Source organism: Rhinoraja longicauda, chromosome 3, assembly GCF_053455715.1.
Source record: "Rhinoraja longicauda isolate Sanriku21f chromosome 3, sRhiLon1.1, whole genome shotgun sequence".
Classification (NCBI taxonomy): Eukaryota; Metazoa; Chordata; class Chondrichthyes; order Rajiformes; family Arhynchobatidae; genus Rhinoraja; species Rhinoraja longicauda.
The window spans coordinates 88,157,001-88,178,648 of NC_135955.1; the positions used below are offsets into that span (position 1 = coordinate 88,157,001).

General features: G+C 41.4%; 2 protein-coding genes across 5 annotated transcripts in view; one reads left to right on the top strand and one right to left on the bottom strand.

The window, feature by feature from the left end:
- On the bottom strand, positions 1-15,540 carry ankra2 (ankyrin repeat, family A (RFXANK-like), 2). 2 transcript variants are annotated; one of them, XM_078396611.1, is made up of 9 exons: positions 15,098-15,540; positions 12,473-12,798; positions 9,745-9,897; positions 9,180-9,245; positions 8,737-8,834; positions 7,066-7,191; positions 5,043-5,109; positions 3,152-3,232; positions 1-438 (listed from the first exon to the last, which is right to left on the bottom strand). In XM_078396611.1, exons 2-9 carry the CDS (start codon positions 12,759-12,761, stop codon positions 383-385), a joined length of 936 nt encoding a protein of 311 aa, XP_078252737.1. In that variant the 5' UTR covers positions 12,762-12,798; positions 15,098-15,540; the 3' UTR covers positions 1-382. The 2 variants fall into 2 exon arrangements, with proteins under 2 accessions (XP_078252737.1, XP_078252736.1); XM_078396610.1 differs by having other exon boundaries at positions 15,163-15,538.
- The window catches only part of utp15 (UTP15 small subunit processome component), a 27,194-nt gene continuing 20,688 nt past the window's right edge, over positions 15,143-21,648 (top strand). The window contains exons 1-3 of one of the 3 annotated variants that reach the window (XM_078396607.1): positions 15,143-15,656; positions 19,300-19,432; positions 20,416-20,508. In XM_078396607.1, the coding sequence (XP_078252733.1) occupies positions 19,343-19,432; positions 20,416-20,508 (183 nt within the window). In that variant the 5' untranslated portion in view covers positions 15,143-15,656; positions 19,300-19,342. Of the gene's footprint in view, positions 15,703-19,299; positions 19,433-20,415; positions 20,509-21,648 lie in introns of all 3 variants that reach the window. The other 2 variants (XM_078396608.1, XM_078396609.1) reach the window with 2 other exon arrangements.

Sequence of the window (21,648 nt, forward strand, 5' to 3'; positions counted from 1 at the left end):
TTTAACAGAATCTTCTTCTATAGAAAGTTTATTCCCTCTATTTTGCACACAAGTAATATTGGTACAATCTTACAGTATTTCAGCAAACTGTTTCCCTTTATAGCATTGGGTACATTAGTGCCCAATTCAGTGATAATGGTATAATACACCGCCCAATAAATTATAAAGCAAGTCTTTAATCACATTCACCAGTCTTATTTTCATCATAGGCAAAGCTGAATCAGGATTTTTCTTTTTCTTTCTTCAACCATGGACAAATTGCAAACATCGGTAAACTGACTGGTTTACTGTCAAACACAAACATTTTGGAACATTTCCTCAGCAAAGCCAGACCGTCGAGAAGATGAATTGTTCTCCTGTGATTGCTAAATGTGCCATATATTCATTCCCTAATGTTCAACAGCAACTTCAGCAAATGAGCCTCTATAACCTGTTGAACTGAAAGAAGGAAATCTCCAAATTAGAAAATGTAACAATTCCTTTTTCCAGACACACAAAAGTAGCCCTGCTGAAAATCTGAAGAGAAAAAAAAGAATCAGAAAATCAGAAAAAGGGTTAGAGGGATCTGGGCCAAATTCAGGCAAAATAGGAACAGCTTAGATAGGGCATCTTGGTTGGCACGGAGGAGTTGGGATGAAGGGCCAGTTTCTGTGCTGTATTACTCTATAAAAGCTGGACATAATCAGCACCTGGCAAAAATTAAAAGAGAACAGATTGCAATGGTCTTAATCTTTTTCCCCAGGAGTCAAAAACTAGAGGGCATAGATTTGCAAGAGGGGAAGCACAGAGATGTAACAATGAAGAAGGCATGCCAGTTCCTCTACTTTCTTTGAAGTTTAAAGAGATTCAGCATGCCACCAAATACTCCAACAAACTTCAATGATGCACTGTAGAAAATATCCAGATTGGATGCATTATAGCTTCATAAGACAATTCCAATGCACAGGAACATATGAGGCTGCTTGGAGAGTGGTGGACTCAGCCCAGTCATCTCAGATAAATCCTTTCCCACCATCAAAAGCATTGACATGAAGTACTGCTTCAAGAATGCAGCATCTATTGTCAAGGATCCCCAACATCTAGACCATGCCTCTTTTCACTGCTACCATCGGGCAGGAGGTACAGAGGCCTGAAGTCCCACACAATCAGGTTCAGGAACAACTACTTTCATACAATTATCAGATTCTTGAACCAACCTGCACAACTCGAATCCTAGTGTGTAGGAAGGAACTGCAGATGCTGGTTTAAACATAAGACAGACACAAAATGCTAGAGTAACTCAGCGGGACAGGCAGCATCTCTGGTGAGAAGGAATAAGTGATGTTTCGGGTGGAAACCCTTCTTCAGACTGAGAGTCAGGGGAGGACACTAGAGATATGGAAGAGTAAGGTGTGAAAACAGATCAAAGCTGACAATGCTCAAGGAAATATAGAATGGTTGATTGTCGGCTGAGGGGAAAGTGATAACGAGGCGTACGGTCAAATTAATCAGAACAGTGAAACTAGTCGGAGAACTAGGGTGGTGGAGGGATGGAGCGAGAGAGGGAAAGCAAGAGTTACTTGAAGTTAGAGAAATCAATATTCATATCACTGGGTTGTAAGCTGCTCAAGTGAAATACAAGGTGTTGGTCCTCCAATTTTATCTCCACCACAATGTGTTTGTCATATGACAATAAGCTTGACTTGACTTGAACTTGATCACCTTGTACAGATCAAGAATTTCTGACGATTGCCTTGTAAAGATCAGGAATTTCTGGTTATCTTGGTACGATATAGAGTCGTACAGCGTTGAAACCGGCCTTTCAGCTCAACTTGCCCATGGTGACCAATAAACCCAATGCATGAATATGCCATCCAACATCAGAGAGAGGGAACTTGAAGAAATAATTAATCTTGTCCAGCTCAGACTGTGAGACACAAACGAGATTTTGCTGGGAAGGACATAAAGCACTGGAGTAACTCAGAATGCCAGGCAGCATCACTGAAGAACACGGATGGGTGATGTTTCGCGTTTCCGACATAAATCGTTGAGTTGGAAGAAGAGTCCCGACCTGAAACGTCACCTATCCACATTCTTCAGGGATGCTGCCTGACCCGCTAAGTTACTCCAGCACCGTGCATCCATTTTTTGTAAACTAGCATCTGCAGTTACTTATTTCCAGATTGTGCTGGGCCCAGGTACTGCTGCCTCATCTAATATGACTATCATGAAGCAAGACAGAAATATCAAGAAACTCAGAGGAGTTGGGCTCTAGAATGCTAAATCAAATTGGCAAATGAAATTAATATCAGAAGGAGAATTTTCTAATTTTGTTAATGCAATCTTTTTGAACGCTATTAGGTCCCTCATTATAAGCTAGAAATTAACTGTAAGCACTGGATTTTGACTACTAACCCAAATGTTTATTCCAGTGTAATATCAAAGATTGAACATCAATTACATGTAAATGCACAGTATTTTGTACCTTATCACACAAATTCTCCTACTTGCCAGATGTACATGGATAACATGTACATGGATTCAATTTTCCAATTGAAAATTTCAAAGGCGCAAATGTAAATATTGTGGAAACTAAGTTCATTACTTGCTTCACATGTCAAATGAAGGGTTTGTGTCTTTATGGCATGGTGATGAAATCGGGAGGGGGGAAAAATGTCACTTTGGGGTATCCTCCGTTGCCCACAAGACCTGGTGAGAGAACATGTTCTGTGTTGTATCATTGGATACAAAAGTGATAAGCCACATGATGAGAAAGGGAAAAAATTAAGAGGGAGAAACTTCCTCAAATGTATTCAAAATTGTTTGAGTCAGTAATAAATATTTTTTGTTAAAGCATAAACAGATTATTTTTAAGCAAAAATATATCTTAATTTTTTCACTTGCATTGATTAATAAATGATGGAGGTACTTTGTTTATTGATTATTAAAACTAAAGCCCTGTAACCCAAGTAAGGTGAATTAATTGATTTTTCCTCTTTTGTCTCTTTGTTAATGAAAGTTAACAAGAACTTCCGGACTTCCTATTACCAGTGCTTTACAAGTATTACAAAATAAAGTAATTTTGTTTTTTTGAAGGATCTATTTTTTAACAAAACTTGTAAACTGCACTTGGGCAGGTTAATTGCATTATGAAATAAAGTTTAATAATTACCATTCTTGAAACCAAGCCCTACAGCCATATCCATAGCATTAAATCCCGAATCCGTTTCAACAGTTGGATCAGCACCATATTCTGCAAAGACAGTTGAAAAACTTGTTTGATCAAACAATGATTAAAAGGTTCCCCAAATTAACTTAATATTAATTTTATTTTGAGATCGAGGCTTTGCCAGAGGGTAGCAATTACTGGCCACCCCTAATGCTGAAGAATCACCTTCTTGAAATGCTGCAGACCAAAAATAGCAGCTCTGGCAGAACAGAATGGCTTGCTTGAGCATTTCAGAGGATATAGAGTCGTAGAGCTACAGGACATGGAAATAGACCCGTCAGCCCAACTTGTCCATGCAGTCCAAGTTGGCATACTGGGCTAGTTTTCCCTCATTTCGCCCATAGCCCTCCAAATCCTTCCTAGCCATACATCTGTCCAAATTACTTTTAAAAGTCATACTTGTTTGCATTTCTATAACTTCCTTTTGCAGCTCATGCATGACATGAACTACCTCCGAGTTAGGACACAAAGTGCTGGAGTAACTCAGCAGGTCAGGCAGCATCTCTGGAGAACATGGTTAGGCAATATTTCGTGTCGAGACCCTACTTTAGACCAATTTTACATCGGAAACAAGCCAACAATGGCGGCGGTGCTTACCCAAAAGGTGGCTTGCCGCAGAAAGTGCCCGCAGACACCGCTGAGGCAGTTAATACCTTCAGCGAGTTATTTCAGGCAGTAGATGGAGATACAGACTTGCGTAAAATCTGAGTTATGCAAAGGTTCACAAATGTAATCCTTAAGATCTCTGTTCTGAAACACGGTCCAGGGCTCTATCATTTACTGTGCAAGTTCTGCCCTGGTTTTACATACCAGAGTGCAACACTTCACACCTGTCAAAGTTAAATTTAATTTGCCATCCCTTAGCCCACCTTCCCAACTGATCTAGTGCTTGTTGTAAACTTTAGATTTTCTTCCTCACTGTCTACCATTTGGTAACAATGTTAACTTCATTGTTATCTAAATTGTTAAAGTATATAACAAACAATAGTGGACTCAGCAACAACCCCTGCAGCACATCACAGGTCACAGCCTCCAATCAGAAAAATAACCCTCCATAATTACTCTTTAACTTCTTGTACCAAGCCAACTTTGAATCCAATCGGCAAGCTCACCTTGCATTCCATGCAATCTAACTTTACAGACAAGCCTACCTTGTGGGACCTTGTCGAAGGTCATGCTAAAGTCCATACAGACCATGTCTTTAAAAAAAAAAAATTAACTTAAAAAAATCATTTAATTTATTTTTTACCATGTCCACTGCTTGCCCTCATTAATCCGTGGTGACATCTTGAAAAACTCTATCATTTATTGTCAGCCACATTGTTGGGTCTGGAGCCATATTTAAGTCATACAGAGTAATGACATCAGTGAACCAGATGAGGTTTTACAATAAGCCAGTGATTTGTGGTCATTATTACAGATTCATTATTTTGTAATTTACAAATCAGTAACGACTTAAAATTCCACAGCTTTCACAGTGAGGTTTGCACTCTCTTCTCTATTGGTTATCAGACAAGCATCTGAGTTACTCGGGTAGCATCAACCCCTATGCCACCACCATACCCAGAGGTCAACAACTCAAATAGTTAACTAATTTTTATTTACATGGTACATTATAGAGAGCAAAGTTTAAACTGAGTCAAGGAACCATACCACCACCTGTACTTTTTTTAAGTAAACTGAACAATGCTGCCTGAATCTCCAACATTAATATTTAAAAAAAATCATGCAGCATTCTTTAGTTTAAAAGGCATCATAATGGTGCACTAAAATCTCAGGTAAAATTCTTTAGTAGTGTAGAATTTACAAGTAATTTGTTTTAGGGCTGACTTACCCAACAGCATCTCCACACATTTCACATGATTTCCATGCACTGCATAAAGCAAAGGAGTGCCCCCATTCTGCAATCAGAAAAATACCAGGAAAAAATTCAAAATCATTGCACTTAATATTGTATTTAAATTTAAGGAAAAAGATCCATGTATAATTTCTCACAAATCAAATACAAGAGCATGAATGTTTAGATCAATGTGACCTTGAAGCTGCAAGATTGCAGCAAAAATCCAGTAGATTCAATGGTTTTCCAGGCAAGGTAACCTCTGGTCATTCCTACTTGGTTCCCATTTATAATATGACCATCTTTTAACTGCTCTCAAAGTAGCTTGGTAGCCACACAATTGATAAGAAAAGAGAGATGGGAGCTTTTATAAATATTTGTTGAGTTAATTCAATATTTGAAGTGTTGTCAGTATTTTGCTGGGTGGAATGCAGCCACCAATATCAGCACAGCAAATTTCCACAAACTGCAACAGATTATTAACCAGGAGACACAAGAGACTACAGAGCATAAAACAAAGTGCTGGAGCAATTCAGGGGTCAGACAGCACCCACGGAGGAAATGGGCAGATGATGTTTCGGGTTAGCCTGAAGAAGGGCTGCGACCCGCAAAGTTATCCGTCCGTTCCTTCCACAGATATCGTCTCACCCGTTGAGTTTCTCCAGCACTGTTTTTTTTGTACATTATTAGCCAAACAAATGATATTGCTTCAGAATTCTCCTAGTCATCTTGTAGATAATTTAAAGGAAGATGCCAAAACGATTTAACGACATGGATTTGCCCTTTCCTGACATGCAATCTGGCTTCTTTGACAGGAGAATCTGGAGTTTAGCAACAATTTAGAGGATGGTACAGTGGCACTACTAGTAGAGCCGCTGCCTCACTGCTCCAGAGACCTTCATTCAACCCTGACCTCCAGTGTTGCCTATGTGGAGTTTGTATGATGTCCATGTGGACCACACGGGTTTCCCCAGGTGTTCTCATTATCCCTTACATTCCAAAGACGTGTGGGTCGGTAAGTTAATTGGCCATTGTTAATTTGCTTCTCGTGTGTTGGCAAGTGGCTAGAAATGTTGGTGACATGGGGGTGGGGCAGCAGTAATAGGATCATTAAGGGATGATGATCCTGTTACTGGGATCAGGCTGAATCTTTGATGGCGAGCAGAAGGGCCCATTTCTGCTCTCCATAACTCTTGTCATGAAGCAGGCTAATCAACTAATCAGATTTCAAAATTCTCATAGAGCAAACCAGAGAATAAATAGTAATAATTAACATTTTAAAGAGAAAGCAGATGGTTTCAGAGATGATAGCAGATTAACGTAGAGGTGGAAATATCAAAAACGTTTTAAAAAGTATTTCAAATGACAGATCTTTCACAATATTCTCAGGAAATGCAACTCTACGGAGAGAAAATCAATTTCTCAAAGGCCAGATACTAAATCAGTTTATGAATAAATTTTTTGTTTCATCTCCTTCAACAAATCTTAAACATGTTCAAGGTCTATAAAAAGACTGCAACAGCACACCTTGTGGTTTTAAGCAAGTTAATTCTGGCAGCAACTTTCACATCTGAGGATAACAAAAATTGCTGTCAGTTTTACAGAGTAATGATGGCAGGCGCTGACAGATGTTGTCAACCACAAACTCCCATGCATTGAATCCACAAACGCTTAAGGAGGTAGTAAACTTGCCAATGTGGGAAAATATAATCAGCATGCACATCTAAAATGTAAAAACTTCTGAAATAGACAACGTTCATGACAACTATTGACGTTATTTTACTGACCTCAGGTTTTTGGCTCAGTTGCTATTTCTAACTTTCTCCATTATGTCATTAGAACATATGGTTTGAATGAGAAAATAGAGCAAAACAAATGATGATAAATCCAACCGCAAATTGCTCGTGGCTGATGGTTTTCCATTTTACTTAATTCATTCAATCAAATCTTGTTTAAAATATCATTTGATTTCTATATAAAGAAGAAAACTATTGACGAATAAATCATTAAGGCTACTTACCCAGTCATATTCATTCACATCACATCCATAGTCAAGCAGCATGTTAACAATATTTGAGTAGCCTTTACTGCTGGCCAGTGATAGTGCACTCTCCCTCCCATTTGCTAAAAGATGTGGATCACCTCCCTTTCAAAAAGAAATATGCAACTTCAATTTCATTTCCAAAGAGAAGCAAAAGCCTGCATTTATAAATGTTTTGTGATAAAGTAACAATTCTTTATTTTAAAATTAGAAAATAAATCAGTAAGAAACAATATTATCTTCAACCTAAATATTTTGTAGATCAAGTATTTATGGATGATTTATGAATTTTAAGGTGTGTGTGTTTCAACATAGTAGGAGATTATGTCTTATGAAGGGGGATTATTGTTTGAGTTCTAGCACATTGCAGTGGTGTCATCTGCAAACGGAGTAAGAACAGAATTTAGCTACACAGACATGAGTGTATGAGGAGTATGCTAAAAGGGTGAGAACACAGCCTATTGGGGCGTTGTGTTGAGAAATTTCATGTAGTATTTCACAGAACGGTGGCGCAGCAGTAGAGTTGCTGCCTTACATCACCGGAGACCCAGGTTCGATCCCGACTATAGGTGCTGCTGTGCGGTGTTTTACGTTCCCCCTGTGACCGCGTGGGTTTTCTCCGAGATCTTCGGTTTCCTCCTGTTTCTGCGCTGTATCTCTAAACTAAAGTATGTTTGTTGCCTATCCTTACTAATATGGCCTGTGGGACAGAAGTCAAGGATCCAGTGACATAGAGAAGTCCTAGGTCATGTCCAAAGTTGGTTGCCACAATCGTCAGGTGCCAATGTGGGCAGTTTGGGATGCTAACTTGGTCTGGAATTGTCTCTTGGCATCCCTGATGTCTTTGCGGAGACCATATAAATATGTCATTTGTATGGGTTAGGATTGCCCTTCTTGAACACCTCAAACCTGTTCTTCACGAGGGAGTTAATTTCACAGCTCATCCATGGTTGCCAGCTGAGGAATATTTTCAGATTGATGAAGGTTGTTGGAAGATCATGCCACTAGATGCGTCTTGCACAACTTGTCTTTCGTCATCATAACGTTTAAAATATATATTTATCGACTTAAGTACTTGGTCTCTCCACCATTAAGCACACTAGAATCCAGAACAAGGGGTCACAGTTTAAGGATAAGGGGGAAGTCTTTTAGGACCGAGATGAGAAAGTTTTTTTTCACACAGAGTGGTGAATCTGTGGAATTCTCTGCCACAGAAGGTAGTTGAGGCCAGTTCATTGGCTATATTTAAGAGGGAGTTAGATGTGGCCCTTGTGGCTAAAGGGATCAGGGGGTATGGAGAGAAGGCAGGTACGGGATACTGAGTTGGAAGATCAGCCATGATCATATTGAATGGCGGTGCAGGCTCAAAGGGCCGAATGGTCTACTCCTGCACCTATTTTCTATGTTTCTACTATGGAAAAAGGACAACCTAGAGAGTGTACTGCCCCAAATCATCTTGGCTTTTCAGCAGCATCTCTCAAAATTGGTATTTCCACAAACTGGATGAACAAGAGCATAAAACACATGAGAAAAATGTCTATTCTAAGGCGCACACTATTCCAGTTTGGACTCGTTAAGGTGTTTCTTAGTTGTGAAGATCCTCTAAACCTTTAAAGCAAGATACATAAAGAATAGGGATAAGTTCCTTACATTCTGTAGCAGAAACTCCACCACTGCAATTTGTCCATGTGCTGCTGCCCACATGAGTGGAGTAAAGCCTTGCTCATCTTGCATGTTTAGGAGATTGTCTAGAAATTACATAAAACAGAAGCATTCACTCCAGTTTACAGACTTAAGAAATAGGAAAAGTAGGCCACTCTAATCCCTGAGCCTGCTCTGCCATTTAACAAGATAACAGCTGATTTTATAACTCAGCTCCACCTGATTCCAAAAGCTTATCAATGACTCAAGTATCCACAACTCTCAAGGGGCAGGGCAGAGAGAAAGAATTCCATCGATACAGAGAGCTAAAAAAATTCAAATCCCTCTGTAGCGCAGTGCTAAATGAATCTTTGAGGCCAGTGTATGAATCGCCAGCGAGACAAATCGTACACAAAAACAAAAAGCACAAGTTGCAAAAAAAAACAACTCACCTTGCTCTATACGACTTGCCAAATAAAGTAACTCCCCTTGTGCTGCCAGCTGATGGACAGACAAAGCTATAAAAATAATTTAAAGTTAGGGTCACAATAGAGAACCAAAAACATTTTTTTTGATACAGATTATTCTCAAAAGTAAGTTTCCACAAAAGCACAATTTCTTTCATCACCAACAGCTAAAACTGCTCTCTCTTTCATTTCATATTAAATTCCTTTATTCCATAGAGCCAGTCTCCTCATGCTACTGCATGCATATCTGCCAAATATTCAATGATTCAAAATAGGACCAATATCACTGACATGTCTGGAAAACCATTTCCTTGGCTAAGAATTAAATCACATAAGAAAAATGAAAAAAATGCGACCCATTAATAAATGGGATAAAAATACACCATAAAATAATTTAGTTCATTCTCTTAAAGGACTTCAATCTACTTCAGCTAAATAAACTCATGCACTCATGCAAAAGTCAACCTTTTAAATTAATAATGATATATGTGGTGCACATCAAATCCAAGGTAATTTCAGCACAAATATTCTAAATTTACATCAGACTTACAGTGCAAGAGTAAGGGTGCTGCAGATATTTCATTTCCACGATGTTTGTTAGTCAAGGTTGTTGATTGTTTAATGGGTGAAAAATGCTTCGTTACTGAGGGCGTGACGACGTGCCTTACTTGAATTCCAGGAGAAGTTTGGATATTGCACTCAGCTGCAAAAAACACAAATATTTATAAACCTGAAAATGGATATTCAAAAATGAAAATTTATGCTGCTGTTCACAATTCCTAATGTCAACTTTTTACTCAGTCATGGGCTGAATGAAGGACAGAAACTGTATCTGTGAAGGGACAAAGGATAATAAATACTTCAAAGTAGTCACTCTTATACGTACTCTGAACACTTTAGGTCATAAGTGACAGAAATAGAATTAGGCCATTAAGTCTACTCTGCCATTCAATCATGGTTGATCTATCTCTATCTCCTAACCCCATTCTCCTGCCTTCTCCCCATAACCTGACACGTGTACTAATGAAGAATCTATCTACCTTTGCCTTAAAAATATCCACTGACGGCCTCCACAGCCTTCTGTGGCAAAAAATTCCACAGATTCACCCCCTCTGACTAAATACGCTTTTCCTCATCTCCTTCCTAAAAGACCATCCTTTAATTCTGAGGCTATTATCTTGAGTCCTAGACTCTCCCACTAGTGGAAATATCCTCTCCACATCCACTTTAGGCATAAAATTGGTGCTTGGCTTGCCGTCTCTTCCTTCATTCAGTGATCTGATCGTAAAATAATAACATTCCTTCGTTCCTCGTAAATTAAATAAATAGACTTTACTTTAAACCTCATGCACTGGGAATATTCCTCAAGTTGACGTACTGTTGCATCACAGCCAAGTTATTTTCAGTTTACGTATCATTTTGATTAATGGACCTTCTTGGAAAAAATCTTTGTATCATAAAATGGAGCAGATTTATTTTAATCTGGAACAGACTGAAAGCAGCTTTTTCCTACTGCACACTCCCAAGAGTGCTGATCTGCTGTGCACAGCGATCCACAAGTGCCTTCGTTCTCAGGCAGCAGATCATGAAACTCAGTCTCCGATAATCAAACCATTTAAACCATAAAATATATTTAAGTAAAATAAAAAAACTGATAAAATTAATTAAAATATTTAACTGTTGCAAATTAATTTAAACAATAACATCAATGAAAACAAAGAAAGGCTAGCTAGGGGAAAAGAGGATGGGGAAAGGAGGATGGGGAAAAGAGGATGGGGAAAAGAGGATGGGGAAAAGTGGAAGGGGAAAAGTGGAAGGGGTATTGTTTTATTAATGAGAATGTCACAACAGCGACATTACTGATGGTTCATCCAGTGAGACTATATGGGTGGAGCTGAGAAATAAAAAGGTGATATTCACCTTGTTGAGAGTGTACTATGACCCTCAAGTAGACAATGGGAATTAGAAGAACAAATATGTCAGGAGACTGCAGGCATCTACAGGACTAATGAGGTGGTCATAGTAGGGGATTTTAACTTTCCCAATATAGACTGGGACTGTCAGCATGACAAAGGCTTAGTCAAGGTGGAATTTGTCAAATATGTTCAAGAAATATGGAGAGGGTCATACAAGGGGGAAGGCCAAACCTTGATCTATTCTTAGGAAATTGGGAAGGGCAAGTGATTGATATGTCTGTGGGCGAGCCTTTTGGGATCAGTGACCACTGTTCTATTAGTTTAAAAATAGCTATGGATAAGACAGGGTGGTCCCACAAGTTAAAATTCTGAATTGGGGCAAAGCCAACTTTGATGGTATTAAGACAGGAACTTGCTAAAGTTGAATGTTGCAAGATCCTCAATGAGTATTTCTCCTCTGTTTTTACTGTGAAGAAAGACATGAAGACTGGGGAACGTGGGACAGTCAATCGAGATGTTTTGTGGTCAGTCCGAATTACAGTCGACAAGGTGCTGAATTTCCTAAGGCGTATGAAGGTAGATAAATCTCCTGGGACAGATCAAATATATCCAAGGATGTTGCGGGAAGCTGGAGAAGAAATTGCAGCCACCCTAGCTGAGATATATGACTCATCATTATGGTGAGGTGCTGGAAGATTGGAGGGTTAATGTTATGCCTCTATTTAAGAAGGGCTGCAAGGAAAAGCCTAGGAACTATAAATCAGTGAGCCTAACATTTGTGATAGGCAAGTTACTGGAGAGTATTCTGAGGAATTATATATATATACACACACATACATAATATATATAATTTATATAAATAAAAAAATATATATACACACAGACAGCTGCAGATTAGGGATAGTCAGCACGGTTTTATACATGGGAGATTGTGTTTTAGGAATCTGAGGGTTTTTTTGAAGACTGACCAAAAAATTTGATGAGTGAAGAGCTGTAGATGTTGTATATATTGATTTCAATAAGGTACTTGACAAGGTTCCACATGAGAGGCTTCTCTGGAATTGATATTAGTAAAAGATACGATTTGCTCTCTTACTTGCATCTTATTTTTTTATATAACAAATGTATTCCCAAGCTATTAACCCTACTGGGATTGCCTTCCTAGAATTGTGGTTCTATAATCAACCACATCCTCCTTTTGTTGAAATTTTTTCTCATTGCTTCAACCAATACTGTTAAAGGAGCCATTATTATAATCACTTCATCCCTGGTCGTGTCCAGAACCAACACATTAACTAGTATTTCTTTTTTAGCTGAGGGTACTATTTTAGAGACAATCTAAAAGATTTGCTTGTTACCTACCTTTAAATAACACAGAGGCCACTTCCAGATCAGAATTTACCTGATCTTGAATGTTTTTACTTTCTTCTTCATTCAGAGACTTCACAAATCGAGAACAAACATTCATATCAAATCTATTGGGCAGAACAAATTTCATGCCCATAGCAACATTGTGGGAAGGACCCACGTCTGTAAAGTTTTCAGCATGTGACTCCACCTTGATGTATGGAATTTCAGCAAAAGAAGAATTATTCTCGTTTCCACCTTCAGATGGTTCAGTTTCAGTGGTTCGGTTCTCGACTGCCGCCATTTCTATTGAATTCAGTCAGTAAAATCTGCTACTCCATCTGTTGGTACAACATTAAATTACACCAGGTAAATTGGCATACATCAAATACAGCTACTTCAGTTATAACGGGCGTTTCAAAAATGAAAATTAGATACAACATGATGGATGAACTAGGATACACCAGGATTGATGAACTAGGAAACACCAAAGAGAAGATGTATAACATAGCAAAGATGAGTGTGAAAACAGAGGATTGGGCAACTTTTAAAGATCAACAGAAGGTAACTAAAAAGGCAATACGGGGAGAAAAGATGAAGTACAAAGGTAAGCTAGCCAAGAATATAAAAGAGGATAGTAAAAGCTTCTTTAGGTATGTGCAGAGGGAGAAAATAGTAAAGACAAATGTGGGTCTCTTGAAGACAGAAACAGGTGAATTTATGATGGGGAACAAGCAAATGGCAGATGAGTTGAACAGGTACATTGGTTCTGTCTTCATTAAGGAAGACACAAACAACCTCCCAGATGTACTAGGGCACAGATGTACTGTATGTTTCATTTTTTCCTTAGTACCTAATCAGATGTACAGCACTTTGGTCAACGTGGGTTGTTTTTAAATGTGCTATACAAATAAAATGGACTTGACGACTTGACAGAGGACTTTGGGTGAAGGAGGAACTGAAGGAAATTCACATTAGTCAGGAAATGGTGTTGGGTAGACTGATGGGACTGAAGGCTGATAAATCCCCAGGGCATGATGGTCTGCATCCCAGGGTACTCAAGGAGGTGGCTCTAGAAATCGTGGACGCATTGGTGATCATTTTCCAATGTTCTATAGATTCAGGATCAGTTCCTGTGGATTGGAGGGTAGCTAATTTTATCCCACTTTTCAAGAAAGGAGGGAGAGAGAAAGCAGAGAATTATAGACCACTTAGCCTGGCATCGGGGGTAGGGAAGATGCTGGAGTTGATTATCAAAGATGTAATAGTGGTGCATTTGGATAGCAGTAACAGGATCGGTTCAAGTCAGCATGGATCTATGAAGGGGGCATCATGCTTGACAAATCTTCTGGATTTTTTTTTTAGAAAAATGGACAAGGGAGAGCCAGTGGATGTAGTGTATCTGGACTTTCAGAAACCCTTTGATACGGTCCCACACAGGAGATTAGTGGGCAAAATTAGAGCACATGGTATTGTGGGTAGTGTATTGACATGGATAGAAAAATGGTTGCAGACAGGAAACAAAGAGTAGGGATTAACGGGTCCCTTTCAAAATGGCAGGCAGTAACTAGTGGGGTGCCGCAAGGCTCTGTGCTGGGACTGCAGCTATTTACAATATACATTAAGGATTTAGATCATGGAATTAAAAAGTAACATTAGCAAATTGGCAGATGACACAAACCTGGGTGGCAGTGTGAACTGTGAAGAGGATGCCATGAGAATGCAGAGTGACTTGGACAGGTTGCGGAGTGGGCAGATGCAGTTTAATGTGGATAATTATGAGGTTATCCACTTTGGTGGCAAGAACAGGAAGGCAGATTATTGTCTGAATGGTGTCAGTTTAGGAAAAGGGGAAGTACAACAAAACCTGGGTGTCCTCATACATCAGTCACTGAAAGTAAGCAAACAGGTACAACAGGCAGTGAAGAAAGCTAAGGCATGTTGGCCTTCGTAACGAGAGGAATTGAGTGTAGGAGCAAAGAGGTCCTTCTGCAGTTGTACAGGGCCCTGGTGAGACCACACCTGGAGTACTGTGTGCAGTTTTGGCTCCTAATTTGAGGAAGGACATTCTTGCTATTGAGGGAGTGCAGCGTAGGTTCACAGGGTTAATTACCGGGACGGCAAGACTGTCATATGATGAAAGAGTGGAGCGACTGGGCTTGTATTCACTGGAATTTAGAAGGATGAGAGGGGATCTTATAGTTCCTCCAACAACTAAAGATAGAGACAACGTGCAGCATCTCTGGAGAAAATTGATCTGTGGAGCATTGTGAAAACACATAATGTAGAAACAGAGAACTACAGATGCTGGTTAATATACAAAAGGGCATAGTGCTAGAATAACTCAACGGGTCAGACAGCATCTCTGGAGAAAAGCAATAAGTAATGTTTCGGGTCGGAATACTTCTTCAGACTGCACAGGTGATGTTTCTGATGGAGACCCTCCTTCAAGCTGACAGTGAAAACACCGTGTTTTGCTCCAGATAGCAAGCAACATCTGCAGTCTCTTGGGTCAACATGGTTAGGGTCAGTGCGTACTGTAGATGACACAAAAAGCTGGAGTAACTCAGCGGGACAGGCAGCATCTCTGGACTGGAGAGAGGAATAGAAGGGTTTTCGGGTCGAGACCCTTCTACACACCAGTGCGCCCTGATGTTGGCCGAGCCGCACTTTGTGTTGCTCTGGTCGGCGGCGCCGCCGCTTACCTCCGGGGGTCGGTCGGTCGGTCGGTCGGCCTGCGGGGCTCGGCCCTTTCCCGTCAGCACCGGAGTCAGACACGACCGCCGACGGTGAGGTTGGTTCAAGGGAAGGCGTCTCCTGGAGACCGGCCACAGCCCGGCGGCGCCTCTCAGCTGGAGTGGAGGAGGCGACTACAACCCGAGACACTCTCTCAGCCGCATCATCGAGGCAAGCGCGGCTCCTTCTGGGCCCTGTCTGCCCCGCAAGATCAATGGAGCTCGCCGCCGGGCCCGGTTAAATGGTGCACTTCAACAAGACCGTGGCTCTCGCTCCGGCTCCGACGCACATACGAGGGAGAGACTCGGTCAACAACAAGTGTGTGTGTTGTGCGTGTGTCAATAAAGTTGGGCGCAGGCAGTAACCGGGTGGGCGGCCGTTGGGCCGGAAGTCGCTTGCTCGCGCGGCGCGTGAGGAGAGCCGGAGATTCGGCCGCCTGCTGCCTGCTGTCCGCTGTCCGCTGGTAAGGGATCACACGTCGTCGGTGGGTGAAGCATCAAACATTGTCGGTGGGTAAGGGATCAAACCGTGTCTGTGGGTGAAGCATCAAACCTTGTCTGTGGGTAAGGGATCAAACCCTGTCGGTGGGTAAGGGATCAAACCTTGTCGGTGGGTAAGGGATCAAACCCTGTCTGTGTGTGGGTAAAGGTTCAAACCTTGTCGGTGGGTAAAGGTTCAAACCTTGTCGGTGGGTAAGGGATCAAACCCTGTCTGTGTGTGGGTAAAGGTTCAAACCTTGTCGGTGGGTAAAGGTTCAAACCTTGTCGGTGGGTAAGGGATCTAACCTTGTCGGTGACGGTGGGTAAGGGATCACACCTCGTCGGTGGATAAAGGTTCAAACCCTGTCTAGGTAAGGGATCTAACCTTGTCTGTGGGTAAGGGGTCAAACCTTGTCGGTGACGGTGGGTAAAGGTTCAAACCTTGTCGGCGGGTAAAGCATCAAACCCTGTTCGTGGGTGAAGCATTAAACCTTGTCTGTGGGTAAAGGTACAAACCTTGTCTGTGGGGAAAGGATCAAACCCTGTCTGTGGGTAAAGCATCAAACCTTGTCGGTGGGTAAGGGATCAAACCTCGTCGGTGGGTAAGGGATCAAACCTTGTCGGTGGGTAAAGGTTCAAACCTTGTTGGTGGGTGAAGCATCAAACCTTGTCGGTGGTGGGTAAGGGATCAAACCTTGTCGGTGGGTAAGGGATCAAACCTTGTCGGTGGGTAAGGGATCAAACCTTGTCGGTGGGTAAAGGTTCAAACCTTGTCGGTGGGTAAGGGATCAAACCTTGTCGGTGACGGTGGCTAAAGGTTCAAACCCTGTCTGTGGGTGAAGCATCAAACCCTGTCCGTAGGTGAAGCATCAAACCCTGTCTGGGTAAAGCATCAAACCCTGTCCGTGGGTGAAGGATCAAACCCTGTCTGTGGGGAAAGCATCAAACTCTGTCCGTGTGGGTGAAGCATTAAACCTTGTCTGTGGGTAAAGAATCCATCAAACCTTGTCTCTGGGTAAAGCATCAAACCCTGTCTGTGGGTGAAGCATCAAACCTTGTCCATGTGTAAAGGTAAAAACCCTTTCTGTGGGTGAAGCATCAAACCCTGTCCGTGGTTAAAGGTACAAACCCTTTCTGTGGGTAAAGCATCAACCAGAATCAGAACCAAACCCTGTCCGTGGGTGAAGCATCAAACTCTATCCGTGGGTGAAGGTTCAAATCCTGTCTGTGGGTGAAGCATCAAACCCTGTCTGTGGGTGAAGCATCAAACACTGTCCGTGGGTAAAGGATCAAACCCTGTCCAGAGCCACGTCTACCTCTCTCCTCAGGTAAACGTCTCACCCGCTGTCCGTGGGCAAATGAATCAAATTCTGCTTGTGAGTAAAGGGATCAAACTCTGTTGGTAAAGGGATCGCCTGTTGTCCAGAGCCTCGTTGACCTTTCTCCTCAGGTAAAGGGACCGCCCGCTGTTTGTGGGCAAAGGGATCAAACTCTATCTGAAGCCGCGTCCACATCTGTCTATGGGTAAAGCGATCTCCACTGTCGGTGGGCAAATTAATCAAATTCTGTCCATAGGTAAAGGTATCGGACTCTGTAGGTAAAGGGATCATCCGCTGTCCTCGGGTATAGGGATCAACCTCTGCCTGTGTGTAAAGTGATCACCTGCAGTCCTCAGGTGAAGGAATCACCCGCTATCCCCAGGTAAAGGTATGTGTAGGAAGGAACTATAGATGCTGGTTTACACCAATCATAGGCACAAAATGCTGGACCCGCTAAGTTACTCCAGCATTTTGTGACTATCCCAGCTAAAGACCACTTTCTGGATCAAGGGATCAGAAGAAGGGTCTTGACCCGAAATGTCACCCATTCCTTCTATCCAGAGATTGAATTGAATTGAATTGAATAAGTTTATTGGCCAAGTATGTACACATACAAGGAATGTGCCTTGGTGATCTGCTCGCAAGTAACAACACGAACATACAGTAAACAATTAAGAATAAAGCATAAAACATTAAAACATTAAGAATAAAACATCATAGTTTAAATATGTGAATGAAATAAACCAGAGCAAAAAAAGGCTACAGACTTTTGGTTATTGAGTGGAGCTACTGCTCGTGGAAAAAAAGCTGTTTTTATGTCTGGCTGCGGCGGCTTTGACAGTCCGGAGTCGCCTTCCAGAGGGAAGTGCTTCAAAGAGTTTGTGGCCAGGGTGAGAGGGGTCAGAGATGATCTTGCCCACTCGCTTCCTGGCCCTTGCAGTGTACAGTTTGTCAATGGGGGGAAGGTTGCAGCCAACAACCTTCTCAGCTGATCGAATGATTCGTTGCAGCCTCCGGATTTTGTGCTTGGTAACTGAGCCAAACCAGACCATGATGGAGAAGTTGAAGACAGACTCTACGATGGCAGCATAGAATTGGACCATCATTGCCTATGGCAGATGGTGTTTCCTCAGCTGCCGCAGGAAGTACATTCTCTGTTGGGCCTTTTTGACTGTGGAGTCGATGGTGGCCCCCCATTTAAGGTCCTTGGAGATGATGGTTCCAAGGAACTTAAATGACTGCACACCATGTGACTATGGTGTTGTTGATGGTGAGTTGGGAGAGGGGAGGGGGAGCTGACCCACTGAGTTACTTCAGCATTTTGTGTCTATAAAGGGATCACCCGCTGTCCTCGGGTAAAGGGATCAACCTCTGTGGGTAAAGGGTTTAACCTTTGTGGGTAAAGGGTTTAACCTCTGTGGGTAAAGGAATCAAACTGTAGGTAAAGGGATCGCCCGCTGTCATCGGGTAAAGGAATCTCCCGTTTTCTGTGGGGCAGGGATCTCCCACTATCTGGAGCCTCATGAACCTCTCGCAGGAGTCACTCGCTGTCCTCAGGTAAAGGGATCACCTGTTTCCCTCGGGTAAAGGGATCAACTGAAGATCGACACAAAATGCTGGAGTAACGCAGCAGGAGTTTGGACGTTCTCCCCGTGATGCTGTCCCCAGGTAAAGGGACCACCCTTCGTCTGGGTAAAGGCATTACTCGCTGTCCCCAGGCAAAGGGATCACCCGCTGTCTGTAGGTAAAGGTATCGTCTGGGTAAAGGGATCACTGCGCTGTTCTCGGGTAAAGAGTTCACAGAAAATTATAGGTCCAGTGCTCAGATGTGGGATTGATTTGAACCATAGGTATTTGAACAGAGTTAGAATATTTAGTACAGGGAATGGAAGCCTATTTGTAATTTTAAGTCCTATTTTGAGGACATGTCACAAAATGTATCAAGAATTTATGAAGCAAGCATTTTTCTTGATCAATTTGGCACATCAGCCTATCTCAAGAAATGCCTCTCATTAAGCTATCATAAATGAGTTGCCTGTGGGCAGGAAGATCTGTCAGCAAGACTGTTTATCCTGTATAGGTGTACTTGATAAAGTTAAGTTATTTATTCACAAAATGCTGGAGTAACTCAGCAGGTCAGGCAGCATCTCAGGAGAGAAGGAATGGGTGACGTTTAGGGTCGAGACCCTTCTTCAGACTGTTGATAAAGTTGGTTAGGAGAGCTGATAATTTTCTATGCCTGCTTTGTTTTTTTTCTTGAAGAGAAATTATAGTAATTCTACTGCATTTCAACTTTTTGATCCTGTAGTGTGCACGAGAAAGGGTGGAATTAGAATAACAATTGGAAAAAGATGAGTTCTTACAAACCAACTGTGATCCAGAGCTACCCAAAACTTGGAAACACAGTCACACAGGACACGCTATATTGGAAAAGATATAGGGTAAGATCATGATAAATGAATCTTGGTGCCGCTCAAAGAGCAGACTTATTACAAATGAACATATTATCTTTTTCTTTATTTGTTGATGTGACTATTAACATTTTCACTATTTTGTAACTTAAAGCATCTTTAAACCACTTGGCCTGCTATAAAATATCATTGTGGTGTGTATATCACAGTGCTTTTATAGTTTAGTTTAGCTACGGCACAGGGAGAAATTATTTATTTTTATTTAGAGAAACAGTGCAGAAACAGGCCCTTCGAACCACTGAGTCCGGGCCGACCGTGCGGGCCGACCAGCACTATCCTATAAATCAGGGATAATTTACAATTTTTACCAAAGCCAATTAACCTACAAACATGTGGAATGTGGGAGGATACCCGAGTACCAGTGGACACAGGGAGAACATACAAACTCCGTACAGACAGCACCCGTAGTCAGGATCAAACCTGGTTTTTGGCGCTGTAAGACAGCAACTCTACCGCTGTGTCATCCTGCAACACCCTATATTAAATTATATAGCCAATTTTACATATTTCTAAGGTCTGGGCTACTAATTGCAGAATGTAGTTAGTAGAGTTCCATTAAACCCACTTTGCAAGCAGCTTTTCATAAATGTTTAGATATAAGAACTAGACATTGGTATTACAAAATGGCGAATGTGGAAGATTGGATTATCAGACGCTTGGAAGTTGCAAGATGGTGTCAGAACGTTGTGCTTCTTTGCATGATGTTCCAGAAGGGGATCTATTTATTGTACTTGTGTACAGTATGATTTGACTGGGTAACATGCAGGATAAATATTTCACTATATATCTGTATAGGTGACTATAAATAAAGTAAACCATCACTGTCCATATTACTTGATTTTAATGGGGTTCCATATTTTATGCCTAGTAGCCCATCTCTAGCCACAACATTTGTGAAACTGCATTTAATTAAAACACCTACAGTTGCTTATCCTTGCTTTTGCTTGTTTCAGCCTCCAGTTCAGATCAAAGAGTTTGGTGCTGTGACTCACATAGATATTTCTTCAGTTGCTCCCTACAACTATGCAGTAACTGCCTCTACGAGGGTAAGTCTAGTATATGTAAGCTTAACATAGGAGGAAAGGAAATAAAAAGCTACATGGCCCTTTAGTGTGCCAGTCAATGTTGGCATGACCGAGAAAAGAAACCTCTTTATTTCTGGCGTGAATAAGCAATCTTTTATCCTGTATTATGACACCTAGTTCAAACTGCCCTTATCACGGGAAATAATCAATGTTTCTTCAGAAGTCACTACCCCCTTCTCATGAATCAATCTCATAATGGCACAGTGCTCCATCTCCCTCGCCAACTATTTATTCCTTAAATAAGGAGATCAAAACTATATGCACATAGGTTTGTTCTCATTGGTCCAGAAGCGTTGTACAAACTTACTTGCTCTTCTGTTCTAACCCACTAAGAATAAACAGCAGGAATAGGCCACTGGTCCTTCAAGCCTGCCCCACTGTTCAATATGACCATGGCTGATCTATGCTGCCCTCAACTCCTCTTCGGTACCTGTTCTCTATAACCCTCAACTTCTCAATCTTTTAAACCCACATACAGGCATGGTGGGGATACACATCTCCACCTTGCCTGTAGAGTGATAGAGCTATAAACCATGGAAACAGGCCGTTTGACCCAATTCGTCTATGCCAACCAAGTTGTCTAACTGAATATAGTCCCACATTCTTGTGCCTGGCTCTGATCTCTCCAAACATTTCTTATCGATTTAGCCATTAAATATCAAAATTATACCCTCCTCTTCCACTTCCTCATGCAGCCTGCTCCATATATGTGCCTTTGTGTGCAAAAGTTGCCCCTTTGATCCCTTTTAAATCTTTCTCCTTTCACCATAAATCTATGCCCTCTAGTTTTAGGTTCTCTGGCTGTATCTATACCCCTCGTGATTTTTATAAACCTCGATAATGTCTCACTACAGCCTTCTACACTCTGGGGAAAATGTACCCGGTCTATCCATCTTCTGTTTGTAACTCAAACCCTCCCGATCCTGTAATATCTGTGTAAATATTTTTTGCAACCTTTCCAGTTTAATATCCTTCTCTTTGCTGTGCAACCAGAAATGCACACAGTACTCCTAATGTGATCTTACCAGAGCCTTGAACAGCTGTAACATAATGTCTATGTTCATGTACTCATTAACCCGTTCTTTAGCAGTTAATGTATTT

What these genes read in the sequence shown, in the direction of transcription:
- ankra2 (XM_078396611.1), bottom strand. Translation starts at nt 12,761, where the DNA reads ATGGCGGCAGTCGAGAACCGAACCACTGAAACTGAACCATCTGAAGGT. An exon ending in AGCACCCTTACTCTTGCACT is followed by an intron (nt 9,246 to 9,744) that starts GTAAGTCTGATG and finishes TTATTTTTATAG; the next exon opens with CTTTGTCTGTCCATCAGCTG. An exon ending in TGGAGTTTCTGCTACAGAAT is followed by an intron (nt 7,192 to 8,736) that starts GTAAGGAACTTA and finishes TCTTTTTGAAAG; the next exon opens with GGAGGTGATCCACATCTTTT.